Source organism: Odontesthes bonariensis, chromosome 14 (assembly GCF_027942865.1).
Source record: "Odontesthes bonariensis isolate fOdoBon6 chromosome 14, fOdoBon6.hap1, whole genome shotgun sequence".
Lineage (NCBI taxonomy): Eukaryota > Metazoa > Chordata > Actinopteri > Atheriniformes > Atherinopsidae > Odontesthes > Odontesthes bonariensis.
In genome coordinates this window covers 33616974-33643940 of record NC_134519.1, presented here as the reverse complement: position 1 = coordinate 33643940, position 26967 = coordinate 33616974, and the positions used below count along the sequence as shown (strand labels likewise).

General features: G+C 39.4%; 2 protein-coding genes across 3 annotated transcripts in view; one reads left to right on the top strand and one right to left on the bottom strand.

The window, feature by feature from the left end:
- Positions 1-26887, top strand: LOC142399432 (dynein axonemal intermediate chain 4-like). Of its 2 annotated transcripts, XM_075484091.1 has the most exons (17): positions 1-431; positions 550-700; positions 1235-1392; positions 6119-6225; positions 6357-6525; positions 6734-6873; positions 8751-8906; positions 9280-9459; positions 9591-9745; positions 12135-12221; positions 12374-12525; positions 12632-12792; positions 13393-13517; positions 13661-13759; positions 20494-20720; positions 22987-23140; positions 23302-26887. In XM_075484091.1, the coding sequence occupies exons 1-17, from the start codon at positions 373-375 to the stop codon at positions 23344-23346; spliced, it is 2325 nt and encodes a 774-aa protein (XP_075340206.1). In that variant the 5' UTR covers positions 1-372; the 3' UTR covers positions 23347-26887. The 2 variants fall into 2 exon arrangements, 1 of the variants encoding a protein (XP_075340206.1); XR_012772870.1 differs by lacking the exon at positions 20494-20720.
- LOC142399433 (dual specificity protein phosphatase CDC14AB-like) overlaps positions 24165-26967 on the bottom strand; it is a 30870-nt gene continuing 28067 nt past the window's right edge. Inside the window, exons 11-14 of the mRNA XM_075484092.1 lie at positions 26410-26608; positions 26213-26304; positions 24923-25054; positions 24165-24841 (exon numbers count right to left, since the gene is read on the bottom strand). Coding sequence (XP_075340207.1) covers positions 24793-24841; positions 24923-25054; positions 26213-26304; positions 26410-26608 — 472 coding nt within the window. The 3' untranslated portion in view covers positions 24165-24792. The remainder of the gene's footprint in view (positions 24842-24922; positions 25055-26212; positions 26305-26409; positions 26609-26967) is intronic.

Sequence of the window (26967 nt, the reverse complement as noted above, 5' to 3'; positions counted from 1 at the left end):
ACACTAATGTTATTGGTGTGACTCCGAGGATGGCTCGTTTTGATGAAAGTTAGGTTGTAGCTCCTTGTCTGTCTTACTACGGTTGGAAATATTCTTGTTTTGTGTTTTAACAACGTCTCACTTCTGAGTTATTGATCCCGGAAGTCCGAATCTGCCAATATCTTTCCAACTTTACCGAACTCGCTCCAGTTCCGTTTTCATGAGAAAGACTGTTTTTGGCTAATTAAGCAAGTAACAATCTTTCAGGACCCTCAAAGAATGGCAAATAAAAAGAGCTGTGTGTCTGTAGCGACTGCTGGAGCATGTTGATACAACAGGAGTCACGTTGGCATGGTAACATCGTAGAGAAGCCACAGTAACCGTTTTACAACAATGTCGACCTCTTTGGCTAACGAAGACAAAAAAGGGAGACGTGCTCTGGTGTTGAGACCGTAAGTTAACATTGTTTAAAAAAATAACACATTTTGTGTACATTGGATCATTACATACAATGTGTAGGCCGACATATAGCTAACTATTGTGCATATTTGTTATCTTGGTGTGTTATAGCTCTTCTCGTGTTGTAAATGTCTCAGTCAACCAAAGCTCGAAATGTACATACAGCGTACATGGTTCATCAAGCAGGCGACGTTTCAGTTTGTGCGGTGGCAGCAAAGTTCTGGACAAAAGCGCCATTAGAACACCGAGACCAGCTGTTCAGGTAACTAAAATACTGGTGCTAGGTCATATTAGTGACCCTTTCCATTTTTTTCCCATTCCGGCTGCCATTGAGCGAGAGGCAGAGTACTACCCGTCGACAGTCCATCACAGGGCTTAACCTAGAGTCAATTCAGACTCACCAATTAAGCTGACATGCATGTTTTGGCGATGGGAGGAAGACGTGCGAACTTCATACAGAAGTTCAAGGAACTCTCTTGCTGTGAGGCTAGTCCACCATGGTGTCGACTTGAGTTAAACGATATTGAAATGTATTCAAAATGTATTCAAATGTCAAACAAAAAGTCTAACAACCCTTTGCCAAAGCCAAAAGTAAAAAAGATGAATTTTAGCTGTAAAAGTTATTGTTTGAGGATGTTTATCAGATAAGCAACTGCTAGATTAAACCATTATGCAGCTGTATTGGTATTCCCTGATTTATCTGTAACAAAGCATCATAATTTTAATTCTAATGTAATAAGACATTTAGGCAGTGATGAATTGGAGCAAGCGAGCCTGAATGTTCCACTGTATGCAGGTGTTTGATGAAGAAGGCAATGACGTCACTCCCCTGCAGTTGGACCACTCTGATCCAGGAGCAGCACACGCCAGCAGGTTCTTTTTGGATGAAATCTCCGCTGGATCGACATCAGGTCACACAATGGCAACAGGGAGCTTCATTATGCCTTTCTCGAGGTACCATAGAATGTAGCTTTTATGACTTGGTATTCTGTTTTAATTCTGTTATTTATTCTGTTATCATTCTGAAAACAGAATGAATAATGAGCCATTTTAATAATAATAATAATGATAATAAATCAAATTTGTAACGCACTTTTCATTAGCAAAAATCTCAAAGTGCTACAAAGTACAACTAAAATCAGGGATAAAATCAACATCATAAAAATCATGTGGCGGCAGAATAGGCTTGCTTAAAAAGAAAAGTCTTTAAGCCTCTTTTGAAGTCGCCCAGTGGTTGCGGAGCTCTCAGATAGACCGGGAGAGAGTTCCAGAGACGGGGGGCTGCCACAGAGAATGCCCGATCTCCCATGGTCCTTAATCTGGATCGAGGAAGGTGGAGGAGGTTGCAGTCTTGTGATCGTAGAGATCTGGTGGATGAATGTGGAATGAGAAGGTCCTTCAGATAATCTGGTGAGGTTCCGTTTAAGCATTGATGGGTGATGAGAGCAATTTTGTACTGAATTCTGTAAGTGACAGGAAGCCAGTGCAGATCATGGAGAATAGGTGTAATATGGTCAGATTTACGAGCTCTCAATAGAACCCTGGCTGCACCGTTCTGAATGTATTGAAGCTTCTGAAGATGTTTTCTGTGGATTCCAACAAACAGAGAATTGCAGTAATCGAGCCTGGAGGAAACAAAGGCATGGACGAGAGTCTCGGCATCAGAGAAAGAGAGAGATGGACGAATTTTGGAGATATTACGAACATGAAAGTAGCAGGTTTTAAACAGATGCTTAATGTGATTTTCAAATGTAAGTTGAGAGTCCATTTTTACTCCAAGATTTGTAACAGGGGTGGAGAGGGAGATGTCCAGAAAAAGAAATAGTCGTCAGAGTTGAAGTTTGAACCTGGTGAGGGGTGCCAATCAATATGGCCTCAGTTTTGGAGCAGTTTAACTGAAGAAAGTTCTGATTCATCCACATCCTTATCTCCTCCAGGCAGGTAGTGAGGGCAGTGAGTGAAGATGGTGATGATGATGCTCCAGTTCTAATGTAAAGTTGTATGTCGTCAGCATAACAATGGAAGGAGATGTTGTGCCGATTAATGATTTGACCTAAAGGCAGCATGTAAAGGGAAAATAGCAGGGGCCCTAGAACTGACCCTTGTGGGACACCACAGGAGACACAGACAGTCTGGGACTTGGCGTTGCCAAGACTAACACATTCCAGCCTATTGGAGAGGAAGGATTTAAACCAGTCCAGAACCGTGTCACAGAGACCGACCTCCTCATGAAGACGGTGGAGGATATTATGGTCCACAGTGTCAAAGGCTGCAGTGAGGTCAAGGAGGACAAGGAGAGAAGTAGAGCCAGTGTCAGCTGCCATGAGGACATCGTTGGTAACTCTCAGCAATGCGGTCTCAGTACTGTGCGCTGGACGGAAACCAGACTGAAATTTCTCGTACAGAGAGTGCTGTTGTAGGTGGAGCTGCAGCTGAGCAGCAACAGCTTTCTCCAGCAATTTTGACAGAAATGGGAGGTGGGAAATTGGGCGGTAATTGGAAAGAATGTCTGGATCCAAGTTGGATTTTTTCAGAAGAGGTTTGATGATAGCAGTTTTAAGAGGCAATGGAACATGACCAGATTTCAGTGACTTGTTTATTATTTGTGTGATTAATGGGCTTATTGCAGCGTGATTGGATTTTATGAGTGACGAGGGGAAGGGATCCAGGGCGCAGGATGAAGGCTTCATTGTCTTGATGATAGTCTCCACTTCACTCTGAGCAACATCGTCAAAGCAGCTCAGTCTGCTTTGCAGTCTGCCTTGTGGGATAGTAATAATAATAAAAAATAGAAATCACATATTGTAGATGTAATCATTTAAACAGGATTTTTTTAAATGTAAGACAGAAAAATTGTAATATTTACAGTCTTCTCATAAAGTATTTATACAATTTCACTTTCGTTCACTTTATGGGGTTGTAGATTTAATTTTAAGTAAATAGAAATTCTCATTTTTCTACTCTTAATAAGCCACAATCACAAAGTAAAAGTAAAAGCATTATATAACAAATACATTCGAATAATCATTAGGGGAAGTCTTTAATTCACAGATGTATTCAGACTTATTTCCGTGCCATACTGTTATTGTATTGTTACTTGAGATGTGTTCGTAAGTTGGTTAAAACTCAGCTATAGGTAACTGAATAAATTAGATATAGCTTAGAAACAATATCTCTTTATATCAAGCTGGCCATATAACTTAAAGGTAGGGTAGGAGATCCTGGATTTTGAGTCCAGCGAAGCTGCATTTTGAAAATACACAGGTCAAAAGTCCCAACCCTTTTTTTCAGATTCCCCCCGAAGCCACGCCTCTAGAGTACATGAATGCTCACGAGCACGAAGGTGCACGAGCGCTGTTCTGACAGCAAGCATCGATCGTTGCCGTATTTAGTATTTAGTGTTTAGTATATGCTAACTATACGTTTAATAATGCTAGGTGCTAGCCAAGCTGGCTCTAGTTTAGCTTCCTGCCAAGCTTCTGGACACGTAATTCGTTCACGGAGCAGGGTACGCGCACAGGGGGAAGGAGGGGGAGGGAGGAGCAGATTGCAGTTTGATAGACGGCATCAGAATCCAATCATTGTTAACGGTCCGTTCTGTATGATTGGATAGTGTTTTTCCTGGATTGTTCGTTCTAGAGGCCACTAAAACTTTTAATTTTTGTGTCAAAACTTTTAATTAATTGGTTGCAATGGGGGTGTGAAGAGTATTTCAAGCAATATGTAAAAAAAATGCTCCAGAAAAAGAACCCCTACCCCACCTTTAACTATAAGTCAGGATGACCAGGATGGTCGAGGCGGATGGCCACCCTTCCTGAGTCTGGTTCTGCCAGAGGTTTCTTCCTGTTAAAAGGGAGTCGTTTCTCTCCACAGTCGCCTCAGGCACGCTCAGGCCGGGAGATTGGACCGAAAAACAAAAAGTTTTCAGTGCAATCTGTTGGTTTTCTTAGCTAGGAAATTGTTTTTGAATTGGCTCTATATGAACGAATTGGATTATTTTATGAATTATGATTATTATTAATTAATTGAATTCCAATTGGCTTGAATTGGACTTACTATCTAAGTGCCTTGAGATGACATTTGTTGTATTTGGCGCTATATAAATAAAAATGAATTGAAAAAAAAATGAATGAATTGAAAAAAAAAAACATGTCCAGGTAACTATCTGCTTACTTTTATGATGAACTTTCAGGAAGATAAGATCTGAACAGAAGTACAAAATTATTTCTAAAACTTTGAGGCTTCTCACAGGAGCATGGTGGCCATAGCAATAACAGAAGAAGACTGGAACTATAATGGACTCTTCTTATGATAAATAGTTGAGTTTTGGTACTTTGTCAGGAGGAGTATCAATAATCCATTGTTGACTCTAACAGAGATTCTGACGACCATCTCAGCAGTATTCTCATAATTCAAGCCTTAATTGTACAACAGCTAGATGTACATCACTTCTTGCAAAAGGCACATAACAGCTGCTTGGAGTTTGCCAAACTGCATACATTTATGGAAAAAGATTCCTTTGTCTGATTCCTTTAGGGAGAAATTGTCAAGCTATATAGTTACTTTAGATGGCGTTTCCTTGGCTTCTAGTACTACAGTGAAGAACCTTGGAGTTATTTTGAGTAGCCTTAAAACTTTCCTTTTTGATAAAACTTATAGTTAGGGATGACTCAGGTGACCCTGAAACATCCTATGGTTAAGCTGCTATAGGCCTAGGCTTTTGGGGGGCCTCCTATGACACATCTTTCCTCACTTTGCTCTCTTTTTCCCCCTTTTATTTCCTCATATGATATTATGTACATTTGGCATTATTGTTGTCATTAAAGGGGAACTGCGGTATTTTCAACATTAAGCCTCTTTTCTGAGTCGTCTGCAATGTTTTAGAACCCCCCTCACCGCTTTTTTGATGTTTACTGCTGTCTCCGGTATTTGCCTAATTTTGATTCTTCTCAACCTGCTTCAGAACGGCAAGTCATGCGCATGTCTAGAAAGATCCGTAAAAGCACAATAAACGTCTCCGGAGTGGTTACTGGTGTGCACTGGTAATCCATATCAAATTTCGTTGCGAAAAGTTGCTTCTGTCGTGTTTTATTTGGCAGCTCGTTCATGCTCGCACTATTTTCTTAGCGGTGGCGGAGTAATATCAACGAACATCCAGTACAAAATGTCAAATAAAACACGACAGAAGCAACTTTTTGCCACGAAATTTGATATGGATTACCAGTGCACACCAGTAACCACTCCGGAGAGTTGATGATTTTGAAAACGGACGTTTATTGTGCTTTTACGGACCTTTCTAGACATGCGCATGGCTTGCCATTCTGAAGCAGGTTGAGAAGAATCAAAATTAGGCAAATACCGGAGACAGCAGTAAACATCAAAAAAGCGGTGAGGGGGTTCTAAAACATTGCAGACGACTCAGAAAAGAGGCTTAATGTTGAAAATACCGCAGTTCCCCTTTAAGTTGTCATTAACTTTTGTTTTTCAAAATTTTTGAAACCGGCATGTTTTCAGTTTGGTCTTGTGGATCCACCAAGAAATTGTTGTATTGTATTATTTTGAATAAAGTATTTTTCTATTTCTATTGTTGCACGTGTTCAAAAACTGAAGATGTACTAGTTTTTAAAACATCTGTATGAGTTGCAAAATGTTTTGTAAAGATGTGTTCTTACATTTTCAGGTCAGTATTGGGTAGCAGCAGAATATCAAGTCAATCTACAATCGAGTCAGTGAATGAAGGGATTGAAGATACATTTTCCAGACAGCACATGCCCATCAGCTTTCGAGGTTCATTAAAGCAATATTAATATTTTATTCCATTCTGTCATTGTGCATTTGTATGCCATTTTGTTCTTGCCGTATCTTTTGTTGATGGCTAAAACATGTCCTCTGTGGTGCATGTTTTATTTTTATTTCAGTTACACTGCCAGATGTGAAGCAGAAAATTTACACAGTAAAAGAGCAAGCAACAGAGGATATGTTGAAAGAGATTGTAGAGATCTTTATCACAGAGACAGGCACAATTTTACTGCTGGACATATCCCCCACCTTTGTGCCAGTGGAAGCTGATAATGCAGAAGCTATCATGTGAGTGAAGTCTTTTCTGATCTTTTCAACAATTTGACAAGATCTAATATATCTGCTTTTGAATGAAGTACGATAACATTTTTTTCTCAAAAAAGTTAACATAATTGAAAAAAATATGAAGACTGATTTGTTTTAACAGACTTGAACACATTTATGCATACAGTATGTAACTGAAATGTTGATTGGTAGCTTCGCCTTTTTCTCACAGAGAGAGAAATAATCAGTATGCTGAGCTTTGTAGGACTACAGCAGGAAATGATAATTACGTGGATCGATCCATGCAGACAATAAACGGAGCAACCAAAAGCAAACAGGTCCAGACCTACAGCACAGTCATGGTGGAAGCAGGTTAGACTGTTTTTTAGTGTCACTGTCTTAAGTGGTTATTTGTGCAAATGGGTAAAAGTGGGAGACAAGCAGGTCAGTTTAAAATGTCTAAGGACACATAATATGAAAAAATAACTTTGTCCTTTGATTGAAAGTATGTGCTTAATTGTCTGAAGTCTCTGTAAAGTCAAAAGCTCAGAAAAACATGACCTGTTTTTGAGGCCCCGCTAGACTTGAAACTATATCATTCAGTAAGCCATTCAATTTTTCAGAAAAGAACATCAAAAGTCGCAGTTTAGTGTTGTCGTTCTAGCCTGGGCGAAAGCCGACTGTTGACTCCGTCAAACAGTCTGGAAAAACCCAAGAGGAATCCGTTCCCATGGAGGGTGGGACCTTACTCAGCAACTTAAATTCATTGGAGTTCCCTTAACCAATCAGTAATGTTTAGAAAAGACGTAGGTTATGCGCCGAGGTTCATGCTTACTCTTGCGAGGCTCTAGCTCGCGAATCACGCTTCCCACATCCGCTTTCATTATACCGGTACCATTTGATAAATCAAACTTTTCCCAAAGCCAACTGGAAGGAGAGCTACGACATCCTTGCCACTAACAAAATTGACGAGGCATTCCTCTTGCTCTTGTTTTAATTGTATAATGCTCTCCAGAGTTGAGACAACTTCATGGATAGCTTCTAGCGTTCTTCCGTCGCCATGTTTATTTCCGCTGCGGTTGAACTACAATTATATGGACTACAATGGACTCCGCGCGCGAGTTCTGTGTCACCACTCGCAACTGTTTGCTGATTGGCAAAACACTGAGCGAACCGAGGTAGGGGGATTTGGCCAGACTATGTGCGGAGCCAAAATCTTTGGGCGGAAGTACGTAGGATGGCGTCGCCAGGCTATTGTCGTTCAGCCACCTGATCTAAATCTTCTCCCAACTTCAAGTTGAAATCACAGCTACGCTGGCTGTACCTTGGAATTGGGAAGGTCATACTATTTTGTTCTTGCTTTTTTGCATTGCTATCAACTGGATATTCTCATCAGCTGACATTAGCTCATTTAAATTGGGAAACAAATGAGGTAACAATGCCCTACCAGTAGTTTGTGTATGTTTTATATAGAGACTAAGCAATCTGAATTCTAATTGGCGTTTTTTATTTTATTTTCCCAGTTAGGAGTTAGAAATTCTGGCTTGCAATTTTTCATTCATTGCATCGCCTTCTGCCATTAGAAAGAGATTCCGTGCCTTAAAAATCCAGTTGCAAGCTATAGACTTAGAAAATAATATTTTTATAAGAAAGAATTGTATTGTCTCTGTAATTTTTGACCAAAGCATGTTTTAGATATTTCATTGAAAGGGCTTTCTATGTCTTCTTTTACATTGTCAATATTAATTTCTGGCAGCTTTATTTCTATAATTAGCCAGAAAAAAATGCAAGTTTTCATTTGGAGTTGTTATTTGGTTACCTGATTGATATGCAGTTGTCAGTCCTTGGTTTTTGTGATGTACTCTCTCTGCGATGTTATAAAAACCAACAACTCCTTCAACAAATTCAACTTTCAAAATTCACTGTGTGTTCATTTGAACTCATTCAGCTGGACTTTCTACATTCATTACATCTTGTTTTTCTCTGTTTAGCTAAAAATGGTAACTATTTAAGTATTTAGACGTAACCTTCAGTAACAATTCTATCTGCTGATCCATAGCTTTAGTTATTTATGCATTTATTTTGGCGAACTCAGTTGTCATCACTTCTTTAGCTTGTCCCCGCAAACTTAACCCTACAGAAAGTGGAAGGATTTCTGTATATCCAGATCCTAACCCATAATATCGTGCACAATCAATTAATTTTCAGATATTCAAAGGACATTATTGAATGTTCTTCCATGCCCACAGCCACTACTGTTTCCTCTTTTGATATACAAGAGGACCCAGAACAAGAAGAAACAACAAATAGTCCCGAAACTGCGAAGACTGATTATGCAGAGGCTTCTTTGGACACTAACAGAAGTGCAGAGAGGAGCCTGTCAGTGGGCAGCACATCTACTTCAGGTAACAATAAATATTGTTGTTTTTATTATTCTTCTTATAACTATTATCATCATTGATAATGATTATTATACTTGCTGTCATTAAATATGATAATACTATTATTTATTATTATAGAGATATTATCAATATGATAATTTTTTAAAGTTGGTGATTATTATCATAAAGATATACAGCTATAATCTTAATAGTCATTATTAAAATAATACATTTGGATTATTTTTCTATTATTATTTCTATTGTCTCGCTCATTTTTCTTGTACTTATGTTAATTAATTTGTACGCCTTCCACTTATTGTTTTGTCTTTGCCAATTTCTTTTTCAGTGTCTCTATGTCTAATTAATGCACATTTTTCTCATACACATTTGCCTTCAGTCAGTGCTTTGAGCTCACTGAAAGAAGTCGAAGCATTTGGGAACAGCACTGAGTTGGACCTGCAGTTCATCATGTTGTCAGAGAAATTCCAACACTCTTTACTTGTAATGGAGAGGAGTGTCCTTTTGAACATCTTCCAACCGCAGTTGGCTGCTTACAGACAGCTGCCCTTACTAAAAGGTAGTCTCGACCACTGCCAAGAGGGGGTTGCTCTTTTTTAGCTATAGAATCAATGATAATGGGTGATATATTGGTAATGAATGAAATGCAACCATTCGAATGAATCAGCAGAAATGTAATGATTTTGTCAGACCTAGAAAGACCGGAGAATCCTAAGGAAGTTGAGCAGAAAGATGGGGATAATGAGATCTGTCAATCTCCAGCCCTGGATTGTCTCTGGACTTTCAACTGTGAACTCACCAGAGGATGTAGCATCAGCAGCATGGGCTGGAACAAGAAAAACCCGGTAACAGAGATCAGAGATCAACAACTCACAAAGTACATAAGCAAGGGCTCTGAAGTTTGAAAACTCTCAGCCGAACAGAACAGCAGGAATTAAGAAACTAATTTGAATGTTCTGTGAGGCTGATTATTAGTCAGTGCCACTGACTTGCAAAACCTCAAAAAATATTTAAGCACTGGTCTCTTTGTTTTGATATGAAGGGCAAAAGAAAAGTTCCAACAAAATATATTAACAATATAAAGACAAAGAATCTAGAAATGATCTAGAAACCCCATTTCTAAAATGAAGTTTTCTAAAATGCAACAGAAAGAAATGTTTTTCAGTGTCTTTACAAACCAACATACATGTATTCAGAAATTGTAAACAAATGTGTTATTTGATGGCAACAATTCTCTCAAAAAAACTGAAAAAAATGCAGGGAAAAACAGAGAAGAAAATATTCTTCAAGATTGATAAACAACAGGGTTTTCAGGACTAAGCATAACAGGAGCATCTGCAAAAGGTTTAATCTTTTCAGGCAAGGATAAGTTTTGGCTCTTCACTTTCTGCCAATTCCATTAGAAAATCATTGAAAAACATTTTAATGCAGTTTCAAAGAACCTTTAGATTCTACTCTTTATAATAATGTGGAATAATGTGAAAATATTCAGGAAGTTTGAGTAAGGGTGGAACTCATGTTATATGTGTTTTGACCTTTGAGCCCCATGGCACTGAGTAATCTGGGCACAAGCTAATCTTACATGAATAGAAAGAGAGTGGAAGTGTGTTATGCGGTAAGATTAGTCGATGTTTCAGCATTTTTAATTGGGAAAATGTGCAAAAGCCAATGTATGTGATTGCATGGGTGGCTTGCACACGTATGAAAGTATCATTGATAGAGAGGTATATATTGGAATTTTGGAAATATTTATCCGACCAAAAAGAAGACGCATTTTACCAGGAGGTTCATGGTTATTACAGCAGCAAAATTTCAGCAGGACTTCATTCTGTGGGAATTACAGCAAGCCTTCAGAGACACGGAGTGTATCTGCTTGAACCTGGAACCTTCTTTCTGTGAGGCGACAGTGCTAACCACCACACCACCGTGCAGCCCCCCAATCAAATACAATTAATTAAATTCAAAATTAGTCCAATTCATACATATAGAGCCAATTCAAAAACAATTTCCTATCTAAGGAAACCAACAGATTGCACCAAAACTTATCTTCAGTCCAATCCCCTGTCCTGAGCATACATGAGTCGACTTTGGAGAGAAACGAAGCCTCCCTTTTAACAGGAAGAAACCTCTGGCAGAACCAGACTTAGGAAGGGTGGGCATCCGCCTCGAGCAGCTGGGGTTTGAGAAGACAGAAAAGATGGGAAGAAACACTGTAACACCATTCAAAGGATACCTGTTGAGACAGGGAAACACAAGTTAATGACAGCAATAATGCCAAATGTACACAATATCATTTGAGAAATTAAAAAGAGAGCAAAGTGAGGAAAGGTGTGACATAAGACACATCCAAAGACATACAAAGGAAATTTGTACTTTTTTTGTTCTTTCCAAATTTTTTGTTGCATTTAGAAAATCTTCCCAAACTTTCTGCAAATAGGGTTTATAGAATAGAATAGAAAAATACTTTATTCATTCCCCAATGGGGGAAATTCAAATTAGTCAAGTAGCTCAAAAAATTATTAATGTTTACAATGATTGTATATTAACAACAACAATAATAATACCAATTCTAATAAAAATACTACAACTAACTAATAATAATAATAATAATAATAATAATAAATGACTAAATAAAAAAATAAAAATCAATCAATCAATTTGAGAAGAACTCAGCAGTCACTGTTAAAAAGCCTTAGGGCTGTGGGAACAAAGGACCTTCTGAACACCTCAGTCCTGCAGCGCAGAGAGATGAGCCTCTCACTGCAGCTCTCCCTCATAATAAATAGTGTAGAATTAGAACTATACTATTATATGAACTATACTATTATATGAACATGATATAATAGGTATGAAATTTAAAGGTAATATGACTCAATTACTACTATGCTGCTAAGCTGTGCTGGTTACAGCTAAAATTATAAAGTTGGCTGATTATCTTAGCCAAATTTATCTCACAAGCACTTTTTAGTGTTGATATAGTCACTGCTATTTGCATTTTACATGCTTGGTTTTTATTATTTAAAGTTCTATGTGAGCTTTGGGGGCTAAAGCCAAATTAACTAGATGTGCGCCCAGAAATCTTTATCAACCAATGTTGGCTGTGCTTTTAATGCAACTTCAATGCCATTGTATTGATTCGAATTCAGTTACCTGCTACATATCCTCATTTTTTCAGATTCTGTTGTATGTCTCTTAACAAAAGCACACAAACGTTGGCTCTGCTTTCACTGCTAGGACCTTCTGGCTGTGGGATATGGTGAGTTTGACTGCAGAAACCAAAAAACAGGTCTGGTGTGCTGCTGGTCAATCAAAAATCCCATGGTATGTTACCCTATTTTGACCCACTTGACTGTGGCTAAACTAGCAATCGCTTTCCAGTTTTTTTTTTTTTTTATATCTCCTCAGTAAACATATTGATGAATGAGGATTTTCTTCACATAGAAGCTCCACTTGTTATGTTTCTCTTCCTGCAGTGGCCTGAGCATATTATCCACTGTGACAGTGCTGTGACTTCTTTGGATTTCTCAGCCAGCAGCCCAAGTCAGCTTGCTGTGGGGATGTATGATGGCAGCATAGCTATCTACGACGTGCAGAGTCCAAATAAGTTATGTGTCATCGACAGTCGGTGAGGACTGTGTGTGCATGGATGGTGCAGCTCCTCCATCACGAGCTAAAAGTAAACTAAAAGCTGCTCATGTTGTTGCCCTCTTTCTTTGTGTGTATCTCTGTAGTGAATGTCCAAAGAGGCACTTGGGGCCAGTTTGGCAGCTCAGGTGGAACCAACAAGACTTGAGCTTAACAGGTGAGGAGAGGGTAGAGGCTCTCTTCTCCGTGGGTGCAGATGGCAGGATCAGCAAGTGGTTTGTCTTCCATGGTGGCCTTGACTGTATAGGTACTGTACTCAATCATAATCTGTGGATTTAGGATTGTCAATTCAGCATATTCATAGTTACAAAGGTAAACAAAAATGCACTTCAACCTATTTAAAGCCTCTGTATGCCTTTTTTCTAACAAAGGTCCAGAAGTCTTATAAATATAAAAACTCAGATGGCTAAAATTCATATTTCAAACTGTCTCAAATTAAAAAAAAAGAAGAAAAAAAAAAAAAAGGCAGTGCTTTGAGCTAAATACTTTTTTTTAGCATCACAACATGCTTACCATCAATATGTTCTGATGTTTATATGAATGATTTGAACGCCTCACTATACATTTTTGTTTTGGTATATTAATATTTGTTAATTAAGTCAGTGTAGAGCTAAAACTCTTAGTAATACCCACAAAACTGCAGTTTTCACATACTTGGTTGTGGCAGTATTGGATAAACTGACTTTTTTTGTCCAATGATCAGGCTGCATGAAACATTACAAACTTATATTGTTTCATTCTGAGAAATGAGTGCAACATGAATTTCAGGCAATCAATTCAATAACATGGTTTCACTCTATTATTGTTATTATCATAATAATAATAACTATTATTATTGTTGTTATAGACCTGATGAAGTTTGACAATATCAGTAATACAAAGGGGAGAGCTGGCGGAAACAAGACCGAGGAGAAGGCTAAAAGCGTTCCGTCTGCACTGACTCCTGGTCTTTGTTTTGACTTTCATCCAACAGTAAGTTGCTAACAGAATTTTTTGATTTGCTCTATTGCTGGGTTCCATCAAGTCAGTTGTCATTCTTGTGTTACATGGATTAAACGACTTTTTTTTTTTTTTTTAATCACATTCTCGTTTCATGTGTTATCTTGTTCCTGGAGGACTCCAGTCTCTACTTGACTGGTACATGGGATGGTCTCATCCACAAGTGCTCCTGTTCCAACAGTCAGCAGTTTCTGGAAACTTACAAAAGTCACTTGGTAAGTCTTTCATGGTTAAAGCCACCCTTCTCTGTAAAGATGCACTTTTTGTTGCATACTACCTGCAGTGTGAGTTTATTAGATCTATGAATGCTATATCTCACAGTTCACTGTTTACCCTGTGGGAGCGAGACCATCTGTTGTAGTACGTCTTGGTACTACAAGTGGTTGAATTGAACATATGATAACATATTGTGATGGGTGGAGGAGGGCATTCTGCTCTCCTGGAGTTCCTAGTCCTGTTTGCCAGTATTGGGGCTCATTAGGGGGAATGGCTGGCACTTGGCTGGGTGTGGGAATCAGTAGAAATGCTGAGCCTGCCCGGGCAGTCTATCTGCACTCCACCTTGCTTAGATTGGATTTTCTTTTCTTCCAACTCTTTTTCATGTCAAAAATCAAACCACAAACCGGTTCTCCTCAACTCCAACTATATACTCTTTGTTTAGTGGCAACCTGTGACCATACAGACTATCACTGTTCTTGTGAGAGCACACATTTGGATGTCTGACGTTACTGCCAACTGACAAACTGAAAAAACACAAACCTGGCACTTTGTTATGTGCTCCCTATTTTTTGAAAATGTCTCATTCAGTGACCCATTTAGATTTTCAGTGGCAAGTTATATCATTTGTCAAATTCACCTACCCTCCCCTGCTTGGTCTCAGTCTGAGCCCTGCCCACTTGCATTCAACCTGTTTGAATCAATTGATGAAGCCATATTTGCATTGAAATGTTGTCAGCTATACTGAACAGAATGCGATATACATTAACCTCAGCCAGAGAGGATATAAGAGCCCAGAGGATAAACTTAATTTTTGAAGGTAATATTCCAGCAAGAGTTTGCAAAAGACTGTGCGTATAGCAACCATTGTTCTAAAAAGTTTTACTAACTTTTTTGCTCCGTTGCAAAAAAGAATGGTGGAGGTAATTCTTGACGGCAGCAAAAGCCATACTTAACAACTGCTTCTGACAAATAATTCTGAGTTGATCACTACATTTAATTTAATTTGATCTGTTACCATGCACTGCAATCTATATTCCTTTATTCTTTCTGCTCTGTCCATTGTCCCTGTCTGTAATATCTTCCTTCTGTTTTTTCTCCTTGAAGGACATTGCATTCCCATTTCAAAGATTGTCCTTAATCTGCCAGTTATCTCACATTACGGTTTCTCCATCTTGCTTTTCAGTTTGTCTGGATTACGGTCTTGTTCCAGACATTACTTGGGCTGTGGAAAGCTTAATCAGCTGCTTTCACATGTACACAGTTTACACATGGTTACACATCATGACAGATGAGTGAATTAAAAAAGTGCCCTGATTACCTGCAAAAATCATTCAAGCTGCCCAGCATTCAAACCAGCATAGAAAGATGTTTTTCTGTTTTCAAAGAAAAACGCTCGTTAGGAAATCTCAAGAAAAAATGACACAGTATGTCCATCATTAATCAATTTCAGGAATTTATTTTTATAAATTGTATTTTAAAAAAATGTCCCTTGATCGGGAATAGTGTGCTTTTATTTTTGTTTCTGGAAAATCGAGAAAAAATAGGAAATTCCTGCCAATAGGAAATTAATGGGATTCCATAAATAATTGGACAAACTAAGCCCACCTTGGAGCCCTATATCTAAGCCATACTTCAGCATAGAGACAATATTCAAAGTTTAAACAGGTCAGAAAGACAAAGACTTTTACTAAAATAAAAATGTGCTTAATTTTTTTAATATGTTTTTATAGTTTTGACACAATGGAAGTTAAAGTTTTGGGAAAAATTATCCTCTGACAGGATTCCTCTCACAAGTGTGAGGAAGTCAACCACTCATATTTCAGACTCTCAGATTAATCAGGAAAGCATCAAAGAAACTTCTCTCACATCAATAATGTCTGCTGCACTTCGACAAATTATACATCAAAACATAGGCATGTTTGTCTTCTTTCACCCAATGTGACCGACATCGTGCTGGGCCTTCGATCTTCCTTCTTCACTGTAGTTTTTATGTTATAAGGGGACAGCCATGATGGCTGACCATCAGTAATGGAGTTGTGTGCATATTCAATTCATGCCAAATGCTGGCTCCAGGTGGAGGGGTTGTTGGATGCGACTGTCGGGACAGGGCGTAACATTGCAAGTTCCTGGACGATAGGTAATGTGAAACCTCCGAAAAACAAAGACCAATGGGCTTGACAGGAGTTTAGCCTCTTAGAATTCTGGAGATAGGTTCTTATGGTCGGTCCACACAATAAAAGGCAGTTTAGCTCCCTCCAACCAGTGCCTCCATTCCTCCAAAGCAAGTTTTATGGCAAATATGGCCAACCGCAGCAGTAAAGTGCAACAAGAGAATAAAAAGGAAATATGCATGCATTCAAGAAGTTATTGGAAGTTTAGTGCAGTGAGGGAATCTGGACATGTGAGTCTTGATGGACGAATAGCGTCTGCCTGAGGGTAGCAGCTGAAACAGTTTATGTCCAGGGTGTGTGGAGACTTTTGAGGTAGCGAGCAGTGGTAATGTCATGAAGTGAGGGAAGTGAGCAGCTGATGACTTTCTCAGCAGTGCGAATGATCCCCTGAAGAGAGCAGTGCTGCCTGTATACCAAACTGTACCAAAATGAGTACCAAACTTGGACTCATCTCCCCCTTTTATGAGTCCAATCACGACTGTATCGTCCGCGAACTTGATGATGGTGTTAGTGGGGTGGGCTGGGATACTGTCATGGGTGTACAGTGAAAAGAGCAGTGGACTCAGCACACAACCTTCGGGTGCGCCAGTGCTGAGTGAGATGGAGGAGGAGAGGTGCGTGCCAAGTCTGATGGCCAGTGTCCGGTTAGTGAGGAAGTCAGTTAGGGGTGCGCGATCTGACGATATAAAATCGTGACTGGCGAGGAAGAGTGGAGAATCGCAGGCGATCTACCAAATTAGAGAAACCGTATAGATCGCCTTTGCCAATCAGCGCAATGATTTTTTATTTTTTTTTAATGCTGGTTCCCGCCGATGCGGCAGACGTAGGGCGTCCTTAACCTAACCGACCAATTATAGCGAACTGTGCGTCGTGACACTTTCTTACACGCCTCCATGTTGTGTTTGTAAAAACTTAGAAAATGCATGGACAGCCATGGCTGAAAGCCAAGCCGACGAGCTGGTGAAGAAGAGGAAATCCACCTCTGTAATTTGGAATTGGTTCGGGTTTTCTTCTACCCTAACCCACTGCTGCTGGTCCACATCAGGAATCTTTTAGATTATCTCTTTACCTTAGCTGTTTGATGATAGATTTCATGTTAGATTGGCAACAATCTCTTTGCGGGCAGTAGTTCTATTGGCCCCTGTCAAAATTTCTTCAGAAATTTTCTAGTCCAATTTTAATGTAGCTATGGAAGTCACAAATTATCCCCGAGAAACACAATAGATTAAATGAAAAACTGCAACTCTGCTTCTGCGAAATTCATTGGGGATTCATGACAATCATAAATGGTTATTAATCACACTTTGTCTGACACCTCACCCAGGAACAATTTGCCTTGGGAAACCCTAACAGGGTCAAACTAGCCCCGATGATTTAGCTCTTGGGATCCCAGGGACACTCAAACCACTCCACCATGATAAAGTGGTGATTCACAAGTGGAATGGTAACCCTTGAAATAATTTTTTTTGTGTTAAAGCTAGGGATGTCGAAATTTAAAAAAAGTCTTGACTGACCACTGAGCCTCATTAGTCGATTAAAGTCGGTCACCGAAAATTCTATAAGTGCCATTTATGATATCTGTGTCCTGTCGCGCGTCTTTCTCTGCCGACTGGTTAGGCTCCCACCACACAATTAATGTTGGTTCGTGCCCTTGGTATTATACATTTTCCCCAATCATTGACCACTAGTTCTAGGCGTACTTGTGGAGGAATTAAGGGTTTTGGGTAGAAAAATAATTGCTGTGCCTGCGCAGACACGCACAGCCACACATTAAGCGCAACGGCGCCCTTCCAGTCAATGTACTTTTTAAACACGAATCAAACGCGGCACCGAACTCGGGCTGTTAAAAACCCCCGTTACAAAGTCACAAACAGAGAACGGTTCATTTGGCGGTGTTACAGGAAAGTAGGTTAGTCTTGTGTCTTTTGCCATTACAGTGTTACAATTATTATTATGTTGTAGTCCACACGCAGCCACATTGGCTTTATTTAGGTTAATAGTGGCGATTTTTTTTTTTTAAACTGCGCAGAGAGGACCCGTCATGTACGGCGTACAAGTTACAACCGGTGTAAGAGAGGACCTCTGAGGAGGGCTCTACGTGAGCTCTGCTGCGGTTGTTCTTCCATCGTGGGATGGCTCATGCTCACATAACATTTCTAAAGATATAGTGAGTTTTTTTTTTTTTTTTTTTTTTTTTTTTTAAACTAAATTCTAACCGGACAACGTTGATTCAATCAACCATCGGTCATACGGTCATCGGTTAACATCCCTAGTTAAAGCTGCAGTCGGCAGGTTTTCAAAATTCCGAGTCTAAAGTCGGAAAATTCGAACTGATACAACTTTCAGGTCCCTCCCCCAACCTCTAACAAGCTCCGAATCGCCCCCCAAACCCCTCCCCCTCTGTGGACGAGGTTGTGCACGTGAGTTCACACCAGTGTGAGCGCACACAAGCTGGGGCAGACTCACGCTCAGCAGCGTGTGCACAAGCTGTGATTGACAGGTAGGATTCCTCCACCCTAACTTGATTGGTTAAAAACAGCCGGGAGCGCTCGGTTTTTGCAAGCACGATTACAGGCTTCAGAGGGAGCTACAGATTTCGTTATTTTTCCTAAACAGCCTATTTAATATTCTACTTCCAGAAGCCTATGACAGTTCAAGCTAGTATGACTAAAAAAAAGTTGCCGACCGCAGCTTTAAAGGGAAAAAAGTGACATGTACCAGTGCAACCAATTCAAAAATTAGCCTGTACATCTAGCTGCTGATAAATGGCATTGCTATACTGTTTATGCCTAAATTCTTGTCAGAAAAAAAAAAAAAGTCAAATGAACAAATAAACACAATTATATTTGCACCACTTCTCAGTCTCTAGTTTATTGTAACTGCAGAGGAACTGCAGAGTAACTGCAGAGGAACAATATCAGAGATGTGTGGTCAGGAATGAAGAAGATCACAGGCCTCAAGCAGAGGGAGGATCGGATGGATGGAAGTCTGGACAGAGCAAATGAGCTGAACACATTCTTCAACAGGTTCAGTTCAGGAACAAGCTCACCATCCTCCCCTCCAGTTCCCAGCCAAAGAGACATCCCACCCTCCTCTGACCCACAGCTTTCCTGTAACATCTCCACCTCCACCTCAGTCATGGATTCTTCTGCTTCCACTAGTTTGTCTTCAACCAAATCAGGAGATGCTGCTGTCCCATTTGCCTCCCCCTCCCACTTTTCTGTTTCTAGAAGTCAGGTGAAGAGGCAGTTGGAGAGACTGAACCGGAACAAGGCTGCAGGTCCAGATGGTGTCAGCCCCCGAGTCCTGAAGGCCTGTGCAGAGCAGCTCTGTGGGATTCTGCAACACCTTTTCAACCTTAGCTTGACCCAAGAGAAGGTACCACTGTTGTGGAAGACATCCTGTCTGGTTCCGGTACCAAAGAAAACTCATCCTTCAGTCATCAATGACTACAGACCTGTTGCCCTGACATCCCACATCATGAAGGTCCTGGAGAGACTCCTGTTGACCCACCTGTGTAAGCAAACCAGCACATATCAGGACCCCCTGCAGTTTGCTCATCGCCATGGAGTTGGAGTTGAAGACGCTATCATACACCTGCTTCAACAAACCCACTGTCATCTGGACAAAGCAGGCAGCACTGTGAGGATCATGTTCTTTGATTTCTCTAGTGCATTTAACACAATTCAGCCTGATCTGCTTCGTCTGAAACTCCAGAAGACTCAGGTGGAGGCCTCAACAATCACCTGGATTAATGACTACCTGACAAACAGACCACAGTTTGTCAGACTAAAGAATTGTGTCTAACCAGGTGATCAGCAGCACAGGAGCACCACAGGGGACTGTACTCTCACCATTCCTTTTCACTCTGTACACTTCAGACTTCCAGTACAAGTCAGACTCCTGTCATCTACAGAAATATTCAGATGACTCTGCAGTGGTCGGGTGTATCAGAGATGGACAAGAAGCTGAGTACAGAGAGCTGGTGGACCGCTTTGTGGCATGGTGTGGGAACAATCATCTCATCTTGAATGTTAACAAAACAATGGAGATGATTGTAGATTTCAGGAGAAACAGGGTCAGATCAAACCCTGTTTCCATCATGGGCAGCAGCATCAGAACCAGGGACCTAAAAAGACTCAACAACCTGATAAGGAAGGCTGGTTCTGTTCTGGGGACGACTGTGGAACCTCTGGAGACAATAATGCAAAGAAGGATTTTGCATAAAATCAAGAGAATTATGGATAACCCTGAACATCCTCTCCATGAGACTGTTATCGGAAAACAGAGTCTCTTCAGTCAAAGGCTTCTTCAGTTTGGATGCAAAACGGACCGCTACAGGAAATCATTCCTGCCCACAGCCATCAGCATCTATCATAACTCCTTGATTTAATTGAGTTACATCAACATTTAATTTCCCTCTGGGATAAATAAAGTATTTTTGAATTTGAATTGAATTTGAATTATGTTTATTGGTTCAGTATATTTTGTGCAATCAATCTAAACTGACCACTAATAAGGGATTACCTCTGTGATATTAATGTCTTGTTTTCTCTCAGTCTGCTGTGAACTGCATCATATGGTGTCCATTCCATCCTGATGTGTTTCTGAGCTGCTCCGCTGACTGGACCATTCAGCTATGGCGGCAGGATCACTTGAATCCTATTTTAGGCTTTACCTCTACCCAGAGGGCTGTGGGTGACATCAAATGGTCTCCAAAGTGGGCCACAGTATTCGGAGCTGTTAATGAGCGACATCTTGAGATCTGGGACCTGAATTTAAGTTTGTAAGTAAGGCTGAGTGGAAGAATATGTTAAATCCGACAAAATACAACCTCAGTTGATCAGCAACATATGACATTTTATACTGTGTTATTATTATATAACGCAGAAGCACTGTCTGAAAAACTAAGTACAGGCCACGATTCAAGCTTGTAGAACCACCTTTTGCAGCAATAATTTGAAGTAATCTTTTTTCTGTATGATGTTATCAGTCTCACATCGTTGTGAAGACATTTTGCCTCACTCTACAGGGGTTCCTTAGTTCATTAAGGTTTACAGGCATATGTTTATGCACTCTCCAGTGTTCACAGGACATTGTTCCAGAAGTCTAGCTGTTTGTTCCTATAAAATTTTGCAAACTAAAGCTGTTCTACGATGTTGTTAGCAACCTTTTCTGGCAAACCATATAAGTCCTGTCATTTTCTGATAGCACAGTCATGAATACCATCACCATTTAACATGTCAACTAAGGCCTTTTATTGTATTTGCATTATTTTTTTGTATTTCTATGAGCATCAAGTGGTTTACTTTGGGATTAACTTGCTGGAATGTTAATATGATGTCGGCCCACCCTTTGCTGCTATAATAGCTTCAACTCTTCTGGGCAAGCTTTCCACAAGGTTTATGAGTGTGTTCATGGGAATTTGTCACCATTCTAGCAGAAGCGCATTTGTGAGGTGAGACACGAGTAGGCCTGGCTTGCAGTCTCCGCTCTAATTCATCCCAAAGGTGTTCTATCAGGTTGAGATCAGGTCTCTGTGCAGGCTAGTCAAGTTCTTCTACACCAAACTCGCTCATCCTTAAGGGTCTTCATAGACCTTGCTTTGTGCACTGGTCATGTTGGAACAGGGAGGGGCCATCCTTGTCAGGGAGGGGCTATCCCCAAACTGTTGTGCCATCCCACAAAGTTGGGAGCATGAAATTGTCCAAAATCTCTTTTTATGCTTAAGCATTTAGAGTTCCTTTCACTGGAACTAAGGGGCCAAGCCCAGCTCCTGAAAAACAACCCCACACCATAATCCCCCCTCCACCAAACTTTACACTTGGCACAATGCAGTCAGACAAGTACCTTTCTCCTGGCAACCGCCAAACCCAGACTCGTCCATCAGATTGACAGATGGAGAAGCGGGATTCGTCACTCCAGAGAACACGTCTCCACTGCTCTAGAGTCCAGTGGCAGCGTGCTTTACACCACTGCATTCAATGCTTTGCATTGCACTTGGTGATGTATGGCTTGGATTCAGCTGCTCGGCTATGGAAACCCATTCCATGAAGCTCTCTATGCACTGTTCTTGAGCTAATCTGAAGGCCACATGAAATTTTGAGGTATGTAGCGATTGACTCTTTAGAAAGTTGGCGGCCTCTGCGCACTGTGCTCCTCAGCATCCGCTGACCCCGCTCTGTCATTCTACATGGCCAATTGTTATAAATAATTGTTAGAATGCCGCTGACAGATGATTGTACAATATTTAGTAGCGAGGAAACGACTGGACTTGTTGCAGAGATGGCATCCTATCACGGGACCATGCTGGAATTCACTGAGCTCCTGAGAGCGACCCATTCTTTTACAAATGTTGGTAGAAGCAGTTTGCATGCCTAGGTGCTTGCATTTATACACCTGTGGCCATGGAAGTAATTAGAACACCTGCATTTAATCATTTGGATGGGTGAGTGAATACTTTTGGCAATATAGTGTACATGTATTTTAAAAGTCTTGTTTTGGTTGGACTAACACAAACATATTTTTTTTCTAGTGCTATGTAAATGGATCATCGTAAAATGACAGACTCCAAATTGTTTGGAAAGGTCCATATAACTCTACAGTTAGCAACAGTACCAACAGTAGTTTTATTAAGGGCATTGCTGATGTCTTTCCTCCTTGACATTGTCTTAATGCACCAAAAACTAAATCGAGACCTAAATCCAGGCCAGCATACTGTCAAAACATATGCTTTTATAGAAGTGGTCATACTTGCTGATGATCAGTTAATCAAATCAGTTTGTTTAGCAGCACCTGGCTGTTACTTATTCTCTTTATTTTTTATAGAAGCAGTAAGAGCGTACTTAGTTTTTCACACCCTACTTGTGCAATTTTGCTTAAGTTTTTCCTAAATAAAAAATGACAGTGTTATATATTGTTGTTGAAGCCATTATTTTATTTAGCTCATTTTATTGACCTGGTAAAGAGTTTTCTTTTTTTTTTTTTTTATGTCTTGTTATGTAAAACATAACTTTTTTTTCACATGACTATGTGTACTCCTTTTCTTTCAGACTAGACCCAGTCATTATGCAGCCTGCTGCCCCTGGCGTGAGGATGACGTCCCTGCTGTTTGCTTTAGAGACAGACTGTGTTGTGGTAGGAGACAGTGATGGACAGGTGACTGTCTACCAAATCAAGAACCTCGGTGTTGGACAAAGCAGCCAGGTAAAAAAGATGAATAGGTGGCCAGGAAGCGAGGTTAGGTAAATGCTTTGGGTGTTACGGAATTGTAGGGACACATTTAATATAAAACTGCTGTTTGTGTAGCAAACAGACAAACCTATGACAAAAAGCCTCAAAATGTTTTTTGGGATCTTACCTTTCAGATGGATGTTCTGGACGACATCCTCTTCTCTGCAGCTTCCAGATAACTCCAAGACACTGATGATGCATACATAGTTTCTATGGGTTTCTGTCTGTTAAAATTTTTCTGTCTTTGAAATTTTTTTGAAAATTGATTCTGGCATCAATCTCTGGTGTACCCTTGAGTTAACTGCTTAAAGTGTCAGATCAGTCAGTGGCTTGCCAACAGTGATAATTCAGTGTTTTTAAAAAAAAACAAGTGTTCTGAGTATCAAAGGATGTGAACAAAACCCATTTAAGTGTGTGTGAAGTGTTTGTTGGAAATGTTTTTGAAAGTGTATCATTTGTCTATGTTCAGCTGTCTATGACAGATTATGATATTTTTTTTCCCCGTTTCAACTGAGCAAAATGCAGTCCCAGAAACTTTTAAGATGTGTAACTGATATCAAGGTTAAGTTCAAAATGTAAGTAAATAGGCCACACAGAAACAGGGTGTGTTGGGCCAACTTCTTGCAGAAATTGCTGAGTGGAATCACATGCATCAGTTCTACCTATTTCTATGCATAATGAACATGACTCAAGTTGTCATATTTATTCAGTTTTGATTCGTTCGTTTCAGAAACACAACCCTGCAACACTAATGAGTGTTTACTTAATACTATGAAAAAGCATTTTCTTCCTTTTGAATAAATAAGTAAATAAATAGTGCATTTCCAACAGCGCACTTACAATGATAACAGAGTTTGGTCACATATTATGTGGTTCAATTCTACAAATGCAGTGTAGTAGTAATAGTTTTGAAACTCAATGTTATTTTCATAACATTTTTGTGTGAATAAAAAGATCAATAAAATAAGCAGAGTCAAAATAGAGATAGTGGGTCAGATTAAACATATTTGTGATTTATTGAAACATTTTCTTGTCTTGTCTAAAACATATGGTACATTATGATTCAAACAAAAAAGTTAATTTGTTGTTAGAAGTCACATGGCATTGTTTCTACTTCTTCACTTTTTTTTACACACTTTTTTCACTTTACAATTTGTTTCTCATTCACCCAAGAAATCACAAAACACTTATCATTTTAGATCTTTTTCTAAGAATATTAATTTATTAATTTTCCTGTCTTATTTTATTCTACTACGATTCCATGTAGGCGGTTTAATTCTATCCCCGCTACTGCTGGGTGAGAGGCAGGATACATGCTGGACAGAGCCATCACTGGCCATCACAGAGACAAATACCAACAACCAAGCATATTCATAGCTACTGTCAATTTAATCTTGCATGTTTTTGGATTGTGGGAGGATACTGGTGTACCCAAAGAGATCCCACTGTGCCAAATGGAGAACAGACAAACTCATACAGAAAGGCCACAATCGAAATCTGAACCAGGAACCTTCTTGAGTTTTTTAGACAAATATCTAAAAAAAATGGTCATGGATGACAAATATTAAAGGCCTATTGAACCACAGTAAATACTCAGATGAGTTGACGTTGTCCAAGAAGTGAAGTTAGTGAATTATTGCAGGCCTTGTGCTGAACAGACTGAGATGGAAGGGGCTGTGGAGAGGATTATATAAAAATCAGAATAAGATTTTTTTTTTTCACATGTTTAAATTTGCTAAAACCATGGACACGCACCTCTTGATTTGTGTGGCTGTGGTGGTTGTTCGTATGAGCTTTTTAGAAGAAGATGGGGGGAGAGAAAGTGGGATTTTATGTGACTTAGGGGGAGGGATGATGGAGCAGTGCAACGTCTTGGACAGGTTTACCCTAAACAAAAAGCACAAAAGAAACAACAGTCTGTATGTATTTACACCATCTTATCTAAGGAATACATCCTTAGATTCTTTTGAAAATAAACTGTATGTTTTGGGTAACAAAACTTTTGATAGATAGATGGGACCCAAATGGGTATTTTCGTACTCATAAGACCTCTGTATACAATGAAGTGAAGCTAAGCAATGCTGAAATAGCATTATGGCACCAAACTACAAAAAAAAATATGAGTTATGAATTGGCAGGAGCTATTATTAAAAAAAAAAGTTCTTCTAAACTTTTTTGGAAGATATATATATATATATATATAAGAAAACTTTGACAGGTGACTATATATATTCTTTCCAAGTTCTTCATTAATATATCAACGTCCTACATCAAAATATGTGATATGTCCCTCATATATATATATGAGGGACTTCCACGTCTTGCTAGTCTGAGAGTGACCAGAAAAATTCCTTTCTTTTCAAATGTGTTCTCATCTGCAAATGGTTAGGTTAAGGCACGGTTAAAATTTGAACCAAAATGTTACAAATAAATGGTTTAACAGCTACAAAAATCTACATGGTTATGGCTTTCACATTTAAGAATTCATGTAATTACCGTCACATCATGTGAACACTGTCCTACAAGAAACAACTGCCTAAGGCTACTTTACCATTTCTTATTCTGCAACCCCTGGATAATGACACTACTAAGTTTTAGACAAGTGGAAAATGTACCCAGTGCGTTCCTTGTTAGACAAGGATGGTTTCACTGCCATGCTATACTGGTCATCTTCATTATTAGCTGTTTCACCTATGCGTTTCCTGCTTTGACATCTTACATCGTTTGTAGTGAAAAAGATCTAGCAAGCCTAGATCTAGCAAGAGAATTTTAGTTGATAGTAGTGGAATTCTGATCATGACTTTAAGTTGCCTGTTTGGTAAACTACACTTAAACTATGACTAGCATTATTTTGTCCAAAAGTTAGGGGAAAAAATGCATCTTGTTAATGTCTTCTTAAAGGTTTGTCCTGTTTCCATACCTCACATTTGAAAAGAAAGTTAATTTTTCATATTCCAATACCAATGAAGATTATTGTACATAATAAATACCAACCATAACTGTACCTTATACAAGAAGGCAAGTTATGACCAGATAGTACGGTACCTTGAAGAGGAAGAGACTGATCTAGGTGTCCGTTTTCCCTTTAGAGCTTTCAGTTTGTCTCCCAGTGTCAGACTGCTTTCCTTAGAGTTACTCTGCACACACACAAGAGATAGACTATTATTATTGGAATATCAAATTCTGCAATCTTAAATTTTGTAGTAACTGTATCAAAAATGCCAGAAAGTTCCACCCCACACCTCATCCAAGCTGTATGATTTGCAGAGGGTGGTGTTGATTGACAGGTCATCCATGCTAGACAGGAGATGGGACATTGCTTCTTTTTTCCCTCTCTCCATATAATCAGAGCTGTGAAGATGCTGCCGACTCAGCTTCTGCTGAGCAAGTTTCTGTTTGGAGCGATGCACGTCACCCTGCACCCACAAGCTGTGCTGTTTTCTACATACACATTGACAATGACTCTTAACACATTCATGAACAATGCTAACATACTAATGTAAGGCATGCACTGTAATGCTTGCAATTTTTACCAGTCGCAATCAAGAATATTGTTATCAAGAGGGCAAAGTATTGGACAAATAGAGATCACTGTGAATACATGTAATCTTCTGGGGACTATAAATGTCATTTGTTTTGACAATTCATACAAATGGTTGCAGAAATATTTCTTTAAATAACAAAAAGTTTGCATTTTTTACTATGTACATAAACAACATTTGGGAAGTAATGATCAAATCCTGGTGTTATTCTCTGTGTTTGTCAATCAATTTCAAATAGTTATTGTGATTTCCCTACCC